At 33.8% G+C, this 13,021-nt stretch overlaps 1 protein-coding gene across 1 annotated transcript; it reads right to left on the minus strand.

Moving 5' to 3' along the window:
- Positions 1-516: 516 nt before the first annotated feature.
- Positions 517-5,507, minus strand: LOC135831650 (superoxide dismutase [Cu-Zn]-like). Its single transcript, XM_065344301.1, has 3 exons — positions 5,170-5,507; positions 2,895-3,125; positions 517-1,136 (listed from the first exon to the last, which is right to left on the minus strand). Exons 1-3 carry the CDS (start codon positions 5,320-5,322, stop codon positions 828-830), a joined length of 693 nt encoding a protein of 230 aa, XP_065200373.1. The 5' UTR covers positions 5,323-5,507; the 3' UTR covers positions 517-827.
- Between the last annotated feature and the right edge of the window lie 7,514 nt (positions 5,508-13,021).

Below are 13,021 nucleotides of genomic sequence, written 5' to 3' on the forward strand. Positions count from 1 at the left end.
TTTTTGCTTTGTTTTTTGTTTTATGAAAAAACTGACATTTTAAGCAATAGTGAGGTTCAAGCCAATAATATTTTTTGTACTGCGTGATGAGATTTTTAGAAGTGATTTTTTTTTGAGAAAAATGCGATTGTATTGCTGAAAAAATTACCTCAAAAAAATTATTCATAGCTGTAGAGTACTGTAATAATTACTGATTATAAAAGAATCGAAAATTTGAGAATGATGAGTTGTTCTGTATCTTACTCAATTTTTTCTAAATTTGTTTCGGTACGCGTATATTTTTCCTGGGAATGAAATTACATTAGGTATGTATGTATTATAAATTTTCACCAACTTCAACTTGATCTTTTGTTCGCGCAGCATTTTATATTTTTCTTCATGTAACTTATAACAATTTAATTTTTCAGTCCAACTTGAAAAAAATATGCATTTTAATTGCATTTTGTGTAATTAACCTACCACCTACCTCAACCTGTTTTCAATGCTTTGACAATGTAAATGAATCAAAAATTAAAATAGAAGCCACAAAATCATTTTATTTTCTAATTCGCGAGTAAAATATACAAATACAAAAAAACAACAAAAAAAAGGTAAAGTATAAAACAGTATGTACTAAAAAAAAAATGATGACATCATCAAACAGCTAATTTTTAAAAAACCAGAAGACTTTGAAGCTTTTAGGATGATCAAAGACTAAACTCGTTATCATCAGAGTAAAAATAGGTACGTCATTCATATGTACTTTTTAAACACCCTGTTCCGAATTAGATGCATTGAAATGGTTAAGTCTTTGCAAAAGCTCCAAACCCAAAACAATTAACGGTCGATTATTTTGGAATAATAAGCGACGCAGAATCGACTGTAATCGGTTCAGTCTCAAGAGAAGCGTACCCAATAACACCACATGCCAATCTGGATCCTGCATTTCCCGTTTTTAAGCTTTCTGGATTTCCTCCTCGTCCTAAATCGTCTTCTTTTTCATGTACAACGATACCACGACCGGCTATATTCAATGGTCCGGTTAGAGATATCAATTCGTCTACAAGTTGTATTTTAACAGGACCGTCTTCTCCAGCTTCCACGTTTCCGAGATCCCCTGCGTGTCGGTGAGGATCTCTAGGTCCACCATGTTGTAACTGTAAAATTATTATCGAAGTCGTCAGTAAATAAGTCACTATAATTACATAAGCATTATGTGCTAGAGGGTTCCACCTTTGGTTTGCCTCCTCGCTTGAACAATTTGAAGCGCAGTATACCGTTCAAAATTCATATTTGTACATTTATTACTTGGATAACTTGGATTTCTGGTGGAATCCTATATGTAAAATGAAGTTTTTTTTCTGGCTTCCAGCGGTTTTTCAATTTAAACGGGAATAAAAATACCTTACTCACATAATTTTCTACCGTGAAAAGGTATGGTAAGTACATATAAATTCATATTACAGTAACTTTATTTCAGTTAGGTTTTTCACAACTTTTCATTCAATATCTCAGAAAACCACAGCATCGAAAATCTGCTTACAATTTACAATTAAAACGAATCTTTTTATGAGCAAGAGCAGGAAACGATTTTTTTTCAATTTTTCGCGATCGTCAGTTTTCTTCTACCTATATAGTTAGTTGAGTTTTCAACACGAAATAGGTAGCAACATTGAAAACATTACAAGGTTGTGACCTGACAATGAATCAAACTAGTAAGTAATTAAAACACAGTAGCCCTAATTTCTTTGTCTCGGCATTATGAACTCGTATCTACCTACAGTCATAAGTATAGGTATCGTGTACCTACCTATATCAATGCAAATCAAATTTTTCTGAAGGGCGGAAAAACTAAATAGGTAGACTAAATCATAATTCAATATTACATAATTCATCTCATAAGTATTTTTAGTCAGCATTTAGATATCGAATTGTTTCTGCTGTACTCATAAAAACAACGAAAATGAGTGAGATAAATTCCCACATCCTTTAAAAATCAAAATGGATACCTACAGTTCCGCGTTTTATAAAAATACCTAAATAAAATTCAAACCAGTCCCATCTTTCCCTCTTCTTTCATCTTCCGCATGAAACAAAACGAAGGCGGAATGAACAGAAAATACTTGCTGATGCGTTTCAATGATCTGCAACTAACCGTTAAATGATATGCAGAGGGTTACGAATTAGACCTACCTATTAGAGACCAGTGAGATGTATACAGAATATAATTCGAAAATGTTCGCAGTTTGCAAAATTGTTTTGAATACCTCAAACGGTTAATGAACTTTTCAGATTTTGAGTTGTGGTTACACTTTTTCCTCGAAGTAGTACATTACAAAAAAAAAAAAAAATAACAACGTTCCATTCAAGTAAATATTCTAAAGTCAAAAATCACACTCTGCTACAGCGGGCGTTTTTCTAAGAAAAGAAGAACTCTATTGTTGTACTCCGAGATGTGTTCCATCCCTTATGTTTTTGTTCATTTATATAGATGTTTACACAATGCCTTTTTTCTGTATAAGTGAGTAATAAAAACGTAACAATACTATTTTATTTTTAGTGATCCTTAAAGTGCCCTACATATTTATGCAAGCGTATATTTGTAGGTACCTACTACCTAGTACCTTACCTACCTACGTTGATACGAGTATGAAAGAAAAAACAGCATGTACTTACCTATACCTACAGCTACACCTATCTATTCAATGTATTGGGAAGTAAAAGAAAGTACCGAGTTTTTCGCTCAAGAATTGGTTCTCAAATTACCTATATAAGCATTATTAGCTGAATTTGTTTGATAATTTTGAAGTCTGAATTCATACTCACAAAATCCCTCAATTTAGTTCGAGCATATTATTTTACTCATTTGGACCTCTTGTAAAATTTTATAGGTTAGAAGTAGCAAATCTCATTACCAAGAAAGGATTGAAATGAGGTCCCATGGAATCGCAGCCGTTTCTGATATCTCCATCTCGATGTATATGAAAACCATGTAATCCTTTTGGTAACCCGGTGATGTTTCCGGTCACGAAGACTGGACCTTCTGGAGGTCTAGGTTGAAAAAAGACAACAGTACCTGTTACTTCTCCCGAGCCTTTTAAATCTGCTATGGCCAGCAAGCCTGGATTTACGATGGTTGGATACCCCTGTGGACAAGAATGAGAAATCGAATCAAACCATTATCGATATCGAAAAAGAACAGTCAAGCTAGTAATAAAACTACGATAAGATTTAATTGGAAGATACCCTTGCATTTAGCTGATCTAGTTTTTCTTGTAATCAAATACAAATACTCCCTGTGGTGGTTGGTGGTGCAGTTAGGGATGGGATTTTTTTAGTTCGTGTTTTGATGATCACAACTGGCAGCTGAATTTTTAAAAACCGAAACGTCCGTAATAATTGTAAAGGGGACATTTTCGAGAATGTTTATTACCTAGTAGGTATATATATATTTTTTTTTTAGAAAAATGTCCTATTTTAAAAAGATAGTATTTGAGATTATCAATCGACTAAGGATGTTGCCATTAAAATCTAAGACCATTTTTAGGTTAGGAGATAAAAAATTCACTTCTACTAAACGTCACAATATTTACCTAATTTAAAATTTGCCCACAAATATTGTGACGTGTAGTACGTACCTAAAAGAGAATTTTTTAAATTGCAGTGGTGCCAATTTTTTTGGTCATTATTGTCAATTTTAAAAATCGAGAAAAAGTCACAAACATACTTAAGTACCTACACAATTTTTTCAGGTTTTTGAAATTTGCAATCAAAAAATTTCGCACTACTGTATTACCAAATATTTCCCCAGTTTCAAATAATGGTCATTTTTACATTGCAATTTCAGAAAAATTAAAAAGTTTTTTTTCTGATAAAATGCACTCAGCATGAATAAAAAATTGAAGATTCTTCCTAATTTCCCTGAAATCGAATAATATGTATCTTATGGAAAATTTTGGTTCCTGAAAATTGAAACAGATTTCTCACAATTTCGTGATTTACTCGTAATATTTTTTTCAAATAAAAATTTCATGAAGCATGAAAAAAATTGGCAAATTTTGTCCAGATTTTGGTTAATGGGGCGATTGATCATATTTATTACGGATATATTGCGAGAAAAACATTTTCTAACCAAAATTAACTGTTTTGGACGATAAAAGTTGTGAAAAATTATTTTTCAAATTTTTGTAGGCCTTTCACTTGGTCAAAATTTTTTTGAAAAACATGCATGTCGTTTATCTCAGTAAGTAAATAAGATGCACAATAGACATTTTTTTCATGATTGCACCTCTGTATAGAACTTACCAAAAACACCATCCGGAAAATTAAAAATGCGTGCTTTGACATGAAGATGAAAACTGCCAAATAAAGATGGACATTTTCAACTTGAATTGCAATTTCAGTTTTTTGGAAAGGTTAGGAGCGAGGTGGCGATCTAAAATATTTTCGTAAGATTTTTCATGTTTCCATGTTTTTTTCATCATTTTTTGAATGTTACACGCAAAACCTAATGTGAGGAGTAGGTATATAAAATGCTTTTATACCAATTTTTATGAAAATACGTTGTAGAATTGGTGAAAATATATCAATTTGCGCAATTTTGCCTTTTTTAGAAGAGAAATTGTATTTTTTGGAATTTATTAAATCGAGAACACGAAAAAACAACACGCCAAGTTTTATGATAGGTACTTATATTAATCAGCAAAAAAAGTTATGCTTGAGGTAATTTTTTCAGAATTTTTGAGCGTAGACGCCATGGAGAAATATCATTTTTAAGTTAGTTTTTTGGTGCTCAAAAAGGTGGATTTTCACTACATCCAAAAGGCTTGTCTATAGGCCCAAAAACTGGCAAAATTTTCAAAAGTGTACCATTTGTAGTTTTCGAGTCAATCTTGCTCATCGAAGTTTACAATGTCCCTATTTTCCCTAAACTTTGAGCACCCTTATCTCCTCTGCAAATTCACTTTGAGAACTACGATTTACGCCACCCGTCAACTCTCATCGAGGTCTGACCACATGAAAAATATTTTAAAATCACCTACTACAAGTGCAGAAAGCTCGGTGATTTAGCGTGGAGGTGGAATGACCGCATTCAGATAAATTTTCGTATACGTAATAATATTGACTTTCAGCGGAAAAATCATTCAAAGTGCCAAATTAAAAAAAAAATTATAATAAATTTTTACTCACATAATAATACGAAGCGTGAGGATATGCGTGAGGATACGCGTGATGAATACTATAGGCTGAAGACGCGGTTAAAGGTTCATTTCCAAATTCTTCAACACCGAACACAAAACACAAGATGTGAATTTTAATAAAAATGATCACCCAAGAGTACATTTTGATAATGAAATGAAAATGAGTAACGATGCGTCGATCTCAAGTACTAATGTTTTAATCATTGGTCGGTAGCACAAGTTGATGGAAGAGTGATTGTTGTCAGATGGTTGTTAGCCTAATTAAAAGGACACTGCGTTTAAACTTTACCGTGACTTGCCTTGAGGCCAAATTGCTCTCGGATAATAATATAAATCTTGCATTAATCGTCTTTTACACGTCTGTATCCATGAAACTTGTTTATTATTATTTGAGAATACAATGTGATACAAGGTTCAACTCGAGTTCTTTTTTTTTCATATGTGGGAATTACACGATATTTGCATGGTAATACGTTCATACACGCATACTCGACTAGTTGGGTACTTTACTTAAATACGTAGGTATCTACCATACAATAGAAATATACTGGTTGTAAGCAGGATTTATCCATCATATATCAATTTTCCAAATTTTCTGTCCGATAGGAATTTGAAATAAATAATTATGGAGAATGTACTTTGCACCAGTCCAGCATCTGTAATCTGTATAACATTTTATACACCCAGATTTTAAGAGAAGAAATATTAATGTACAGATGGGCATATGAAATGAATGCCTACGAGTATATTCCCTAACACGTGGTATTTGTCAGCAAGTACTTGTAGTATGTGGAATGACAGACTGTAATATGTAGCAAGATTTTGTGTTATGTACATTTACATTACCTACTACTACATACATGATGAATACAATGTAAGTGGTAAGTCTACGTACACACATACAGACGCACACCTTTATGACTCATTCAATAAAACGTAAGTTACAATTGTTATGTCTGTCATTGAAAACTATGTGATGTGGTTCGTCCTTGAAATGGAGCACCACAGTCAGAAACACATAACGCACCGCTACAGATTTTTTTTAGAGGGTGAGAGGGGGACGGCGTAGGTATTTTATTTTATGCAGAAAATATGGATCACACGGTTTGGAATTAATAATTAGTATGCATATTTCTCAATGACAATTGTATGGTCATTTTTGAAGATAATATCATATCATTTCTGAAGATAATCGTACATTGTAGTGTTATGAGTTGCTGTTGGTAATGTATTTTTTGCAGTTTTCATGATTTGGTAGATAACAGGTACGATACTTTAGCAATAGTAGGTATCAAATAATAATACCTATACGTATTATGCACGTTGTAAAAATGAATGCGCTGATCCTCATTTCAGCGGATTTCCAGGCACAAACATCTCGTGGATATTTTTTTGATTTGACTAGTAGAATATCCACAGTTGGAAAAAAATCAAAAAATCAAGAATTCTTCATTTGCAACGAAATTTTTGAAATTTGCATTAATGAACTCTAATCTTGACGAAAACTAAGCCCAAAAATTCGTATTCACTATTTCGAGTTATTTTGGATTTGGAGCATCCACCACGATTTTCCACTTCCCTAGAATTTTAAAATTTCTACATAATATAGGCCAGAGATGCGAACAGAAAAAAAAATTTCGGTTAAAGGTTAAACGTTCCTGAAGGTTACTGAGAAAAACGTTCCGGATTAAGTACCCAAAATTAAAAATCAACTGTGTAACAATAACAAACATGAGAATGAACCATTTTAAACCCATTTTTGTGAAATTCTAAAAAATATTGGTCATTTTTTCAAAAATAATAAATAACCAGTCGTCGCCTTCAAGGGCTCTTCAAATCCAGACCAATTTCAAAATATGAATAAAAATGAAAAATTCATTGATTTTTTCAAGTTTAAAATAATTGTACAATACCTACTTGAAATTGTAGTAAGTACCTATCTTTTCTGAGTTACAAGTAAAAGCCGCTTGATGTTATATTGTTTGTCCCAGCCCAATTTAATAACATTAAGCAATTTACATACAACTCAAACTGATAGTCGCTTAATGTTATATTGTTTGCCCCAGCCCAATTTAATAACATTAAGCAATTTACATATAACTCAAACTCATTGAAAAAAAATGAAATTTTTTCCAGAAATTTTTACATGATCTATTTTTTACTAAATATGTAGCAAGGTACTTAGTCAATGAACTGAAAGTTTGCAAAAACAATGAGAAGTGTTGAAAATAGGTTGAAACATGAAATATCAAAAAGTTATGAAAAAAGTACCTATTAAAAATTATGTCAATCAGAAAATAAAGTCTGAAATTTCAGAAAAATTAGGCAAAAACTAGGTGAAAATGTGTTGAAACATTTCAAAATTATATAAAAATGTGACAAAGCACATTAACACCAGTTAAAAATTATAACATTATCCAAAGCTTTAATTACAATAAGCAATGGGATTTCAATGCAATGAGATATAAAAGTTGAGACCAAAAGATTTTGATAGCATAAAGCGATTTATAACTAGAGCCCTGCGCCGACAGAAAAATGATCGGTGGTGGCTGTGGAGTGTGGTGTGCACAGCACTGTGGCTGGTGGTGGAGCCAATTTCAGCCAAAGTTTTTGGCAGCAGTAAACATTTTAGTCAGGGGTGGCAAATACTGTCAACTACGTCTACCATATATAATGGACAAATATTTCAAATCGGCGTATATGAAGCCAACTTTTTGGATGCAGAACTTCTGCTCATGCACCAAACATGATGCTTATGGCACTGGTGGAGAGAGAGATGGTTCACTGGTTGAACAAGTGAACCATCTCTCTCTCTCCACCAGCACCATAAGCATCATGTTTGGCGCATGAGCAGACAATTTCCTGGATTCTGCATCCAAAAAGTTGGCTTCAACTTTGGTTGTTTTTTTTTTTTTTTTACGTTGAATATAGACACTGGACCTGCGGAATAAGACAACCAACTGCAGGCTGAAGGGAACAGAAATGATAAAGAAAAGTTGTGTAACACAAATTTATCCCACTGGGTACTCTTGGCTGTGCTGATGTCGAATTCTTGAATGAAGTACCATGCAAAATACAGTGCAGCCAAGAGCATCCAGTGGGAGAAATTGGCTCTACACAAAATATCACTACCATCCCTCTTCCCGCCAAGAGCACCCAGCGGAAGAAATGGTTGTCTTATATGCAGGTCCAGTGTCTATAACTTTGAAATATTTGTCCATTATATATGGTTGAGTCGACATCTACATAAGCAGCAACTAGCAACCAGCAACTGGCAACTTGGCAACCAAATCAAAAAATTTTGATTTGGTTGCTAGTTCCAGCCAATAACCGAGCAACTTCTTATCATTTTCGTTCCACTGACGCGAAACGATGTTGCTAAGTTGCCAAGTTGCCGCTTATGTAGCAGTGCACTAATGGTCAACTAACATACTGGCAACTCCATTTAAAATACATTGGGCGTTTTTGTCGCAACAAGGGCGCTATCTGCGTGGCTTGGTATGGAAGTAATACTCATGTCAAGGGCTGTGATTGGTCGATTCAAATCTCGCGGCTTCTCATGGCTATCAGTACCACATATGACATACATCATAACAAACTGATCTTAAATAGAATAAAGATCACTTTTACGAAAAACACTGTATTGAACATTTTAATATGTGACGGTCGTTTCGGTAACGACGTACCATCATCAGACATAAAGTAGAAATGACAAGAGTAAAAAGCGAAGTACAAACAAGAAACTATAGAAAATTACGTCGAATATAGCGTTGTGCTTAGGATATAGAGGAGGAACTTGGCGAGTGGTTGGTCTTGTAGGTGGAAAAGCTGTGTAGCATGTTGCGATGAACGTTGGTCGGAGCTTTAATGACTTCATTGAGAACCAAGCAATTGTTTTCTACGTGCTTGAATATTTCAAATTCCTCCAGAGCGTCTAGTCGTTTACCTTTCTTTTCAACATGGAGGACTTTGAAATTGAAGTCAGATGCATGGTTGCTGGCAAGTAGATGGTCCGTGAATGTAGATAATCCAGGTTTTTTATTTTTCCATGCGCTGAGGTGTTCTTTAATGCGTATTTTAAAAGCTCGGCCAGTTTGCCCAATGTAGAGAGCTTTACAAGTGCTGCATTCGAGTTTATAAACTCCACTTTTCCGATCATTAGGTATTCTATCTTTGTTGTTGCATAGTAAGTTAGAAATAGTGTTACTAGATTTAAAAGCAAATTTTACAGGTTTTTCTAAGTTTAGGTGTTTGAGCTTTTTACTTAATGAGTTAGTGCTTAGTGAGCTTACTAGTAATCGAACCATTATAGGTAAATTTTTTCCAACTTACATTTTAACACTGTCATCACGAAGAGTCGTCACCCTAGCCTTGAAATGAAGAGAGCATTTTTCCTCCTACTCAGAAGTTTTTGGACCATGCTTGGGGGGTAGCCATTATTTTTTGCAATGTCATAGATTGTATTTAGCTCTTTATGAAAGTTGGGTTTAGAAAGTGGGGTATTAAGAAGGCGATCTACGAGGTAGCGGAGTCCAGCCTGCTTGTGGTTGGAATGGTGGACAGAAGTATTATTGATAAGTATGTCTGAATAAGTAGGTTTTCGAAATATGTCAAAATTCAGCTTATCATGATCTATATTGATCGTAAACGTCCAAAAAATTGATATTGAGATTTGAGACCACCTACTTCCAGAGTAAACTTTATAGAGTCAAAGATAGAATTTATATACGTGTGGAACTCATTCAACTGCGATATGGTGCCTGTCCATAAACCTAGAGCATCATCTACGTAACGATACCAGAAAACAAGTAGGGAGCAGGGCTTAAAACCACCAAAACCAAAACCAAATAAAACCACCACAACCATTGTTTTTCAATTGGTTTTACCACTACCACAACCATTTCAACTTCTTTTTGTAAATTTAAAAAACAACAACAACAAAAAACCAATACGTTGGAAAAAAATGAAAACCATTTCATTTAAAAACAACCATTTGGAAAAAAAAATTGAATTGAAAAAACCAAAACCACCAAAACGTTGTGTTCTTTGGAGAAAACCACAACCACAAGAACCATTTCAATGAATTTCAAATGTAACCATAACCAATAACAACCATAAACCAATTCCTGAAATGGTTCTTTTTGGTTTCTGCAATTTTTTTGGTTTTTCTAGACTAGTGATGCAAATTTTCTGTTTTTTTGTTGTCTCAAATCAGAATTTTAGTAGTACTCTTTATATACTCATACTTTAAATTTGTTTTTTGGTAAATTTTTTGATGTAAAAACCACCACAACCACCAAAGTCCAAAACCAATTGAAAATTTGAAATGGTTTTTGATATGAAATACCACCACTACCAGAAAAAAATACAATTACAAAACCAAAACCACATCCACAACACATTAAAAAAAAATTGAAACCATTTCAAAACCAGAACCAGAAAAACTTTGAAACTTGAACCTTAAAACCAATTGGAACCATTATGGCTTGTTATCGCAAAACCAATTCAGAAACCATAACCAAAAACCATTATTTTTGAGTCTTTCAAAAACCATCTACCACAACAACCAATAAAATCCAAATGGTTTTAAGCCCTGGTAGGGAGGAAAGGGGGTGGGTCATGATTATGGATTCAACATGTGCCATAAATATTTCAGCTATAAGAGGAGCAATGGGCGATCCCATTTGGAACATTGGAAGCCATTAGGAAATTGGTAGAAAATATCATTGAATTTACATATGTTATTGTACATAACGAAAGAAACAAGCATTTTAAGTTGGTTGGATTCATTATGGTCTAGTTCAGATGCGTCAATGAGATCATGGACTATTTGTTCACACTCTTCTAGAGGTATTTCCGAGTATAGAGAAACTACATCGAAAGAGAAAAGTATGGTATTGTTAGGTATAGGAACGTGAATGATTTTTTCGTATTAAAATGTTCAATACAGTGTTTTTCGTAAAAGTGATCTTTATTCTATTTAACATCGTCAAACGCTGAAAGTAATATTTTCATTAATTCCTTACAAACTGATCTGATAGAATTTAGTTGAATACTAGGCCACTAGGATAGTGTTGGCCTGAGAATATTCTCAATGCGCATAATCTGAGACAGGGCTGTTAGACACAAAATGTAAACGTATCGTTTCGTTTCGGTTGAGCTCTTTGAACCAAACTGTTTCGTTATACCGTTTCGTTTCATTCCATAAAAGTGGTATCATTTCGTTTCGTGCCGTTTCGTGTCGTTTCGTTTCGTTTCCTTTCAGCCAAAAAAGTGAGAAAAGCGGACATTTTCATTAATAAATGAAGAAGAGAACCCCTCTAGAGGCTCTAAATGGATGAAATTTGAGTGATTTTGACAAAATTTGGCCGAAATTTACAAAAAAACTTGCAATGAAAAATCAAAAATTGAAGAAATAGAAATGATTCGTTTCGTTATAACGTTTTGTGTCTCGTTTTGTGTCCAGAGGGAAAATTTTCCGTTTCGTTTCGTGTCTTTCGTTTCATTTTGTTTCGTATTAACAGCCCTGATCTGAGAATATTCTTGCATATTTGCGAATATTCTCAAATGCTTGGAAAATATTCTCTCAAAAAAAATGAAAATCATGACTTTTTTCAAAAAATTTAAAGATTTTTCTACAATTTTCCACAATTTACAAGTTTTACAACTACTTTTCTTTATAGATTTCCAATTTTCCTTAATAATTTGAAAGTTACCAAAACCTTTTCATGGAAAGTTTCCTATCATCTCTAAACTAAGCAATAATGTTCTAATTTTTTGAAAGGAATCTGTGGAATATGCGCATATTCTTGCGCATGCACAAGCAAAAAAGAATATTCGCGAATTTGCCCAACACTACGCTAGGAGGATTAAACATCATTTTTCAACAGAGTTGCCAGTATTGTTTGTTGACAGTATTTGGCGGCGGCTCAGCCGGCTATAAAGTTGAAATTTTGCAAATAATTTTTCATAAATTATAAAATTACTCAAAAATACAAATTTTTATGCAAAATTAAATTCAACTTCTCAGTTCTCAAAATACCTATTCATTTCCAAGCTGAGAAGAGAGGCTTTTTTAGCCATCGACCTTTTAGTTAACCTAGACGACTACTCTAATGCTAACTAAGGCCACTGGTTATGTCGCCAACTCTGTGGATTTCAAATTAGAAACAAACGCATCTGCGCATGTCTCAGGAATTGATGCTTGTGAACAGTAAACGGAAACACCACCAGCACCCCCACTTCCACCACTAATCCACTGACAACAAAATACACACACACGTTTCCTGAGACATGCGCAGATTAGCGCAGATGCGTTTGTTTCTAATTTGAAATCCACAGAGTTGGCGACATAACCAGTGGGATAATTTTGCGTATGAGTAGCCGTCTAGGTTAACTAAAAGGTCGATGTTTTTAGCATGTATTGTGTAGCAATAACAAATAGCTCTGCCATTTGAAAAAACTAAAAAATCATAGTATGCAAAAAGTCCCCTGAAAATTGCCATTTGAGTGAGTTGAGCTGGCTCAGCTGAGCAGATTACATGGCGGCGGCCACGACCGCTGAATTAATTTTTGAAACAGCAGAGGCGGCTCAAATAATATTTGAATAATTGGTGGTGGTGGTGGTGGTGCAGCGACGCAGGGCTCTATTTACAACATTAACCGTTTAATTGATAAACGGCTTTTACTGTATTTTCATAAAAATAAAAACAATTTTGGTGATTTTAACATTTAAGATATGAGTATTATTTTCCATAGGTACTGAGAGTCTGAGATCAAAATTACAGGAGAAATTTACCTTTGTAATACACCCCAAAAAATTGAAATAAATTTAATAATAA

This window comes from Planococcus citri, chromosome 1, assembly GCF_950023065.1.
Source record: "Planococcus citri chromosome 1, ihPlaCitr1.1, whole genome shotgun sequence".
Taxonomy (NCBI): Eukaryota; Metazoa; Arthropoda; class Insecta; order Hemiptera; family Pseudococcidae; genus Planococcus; species Planococcus citri.

Bases quoted from the DNA above. Each gene is read 5' to 3' on its own strand.
- LOC135831650 (XM_065344301.1), bottom strand. From the start codon at position 5,322: ATGTACTCTTGGGTGATCATTTTTATTAAAATTCACATCTTGTGTTTT. The intron at 3,126-5,169 runs GTGAGTAAAAAT...TCTTGTCCACAG, and splicing joins CTCACGCTTCGTATTATTAT to GGGTATCCAACCATCGTAAA. The intron at 1,137-2,894 runs GTAATGAGATTT...ATAATTTTACAG, and splicing joins CTCATTTCAATCCTTTCTTG to TTACAACATGGTGGACCTAG.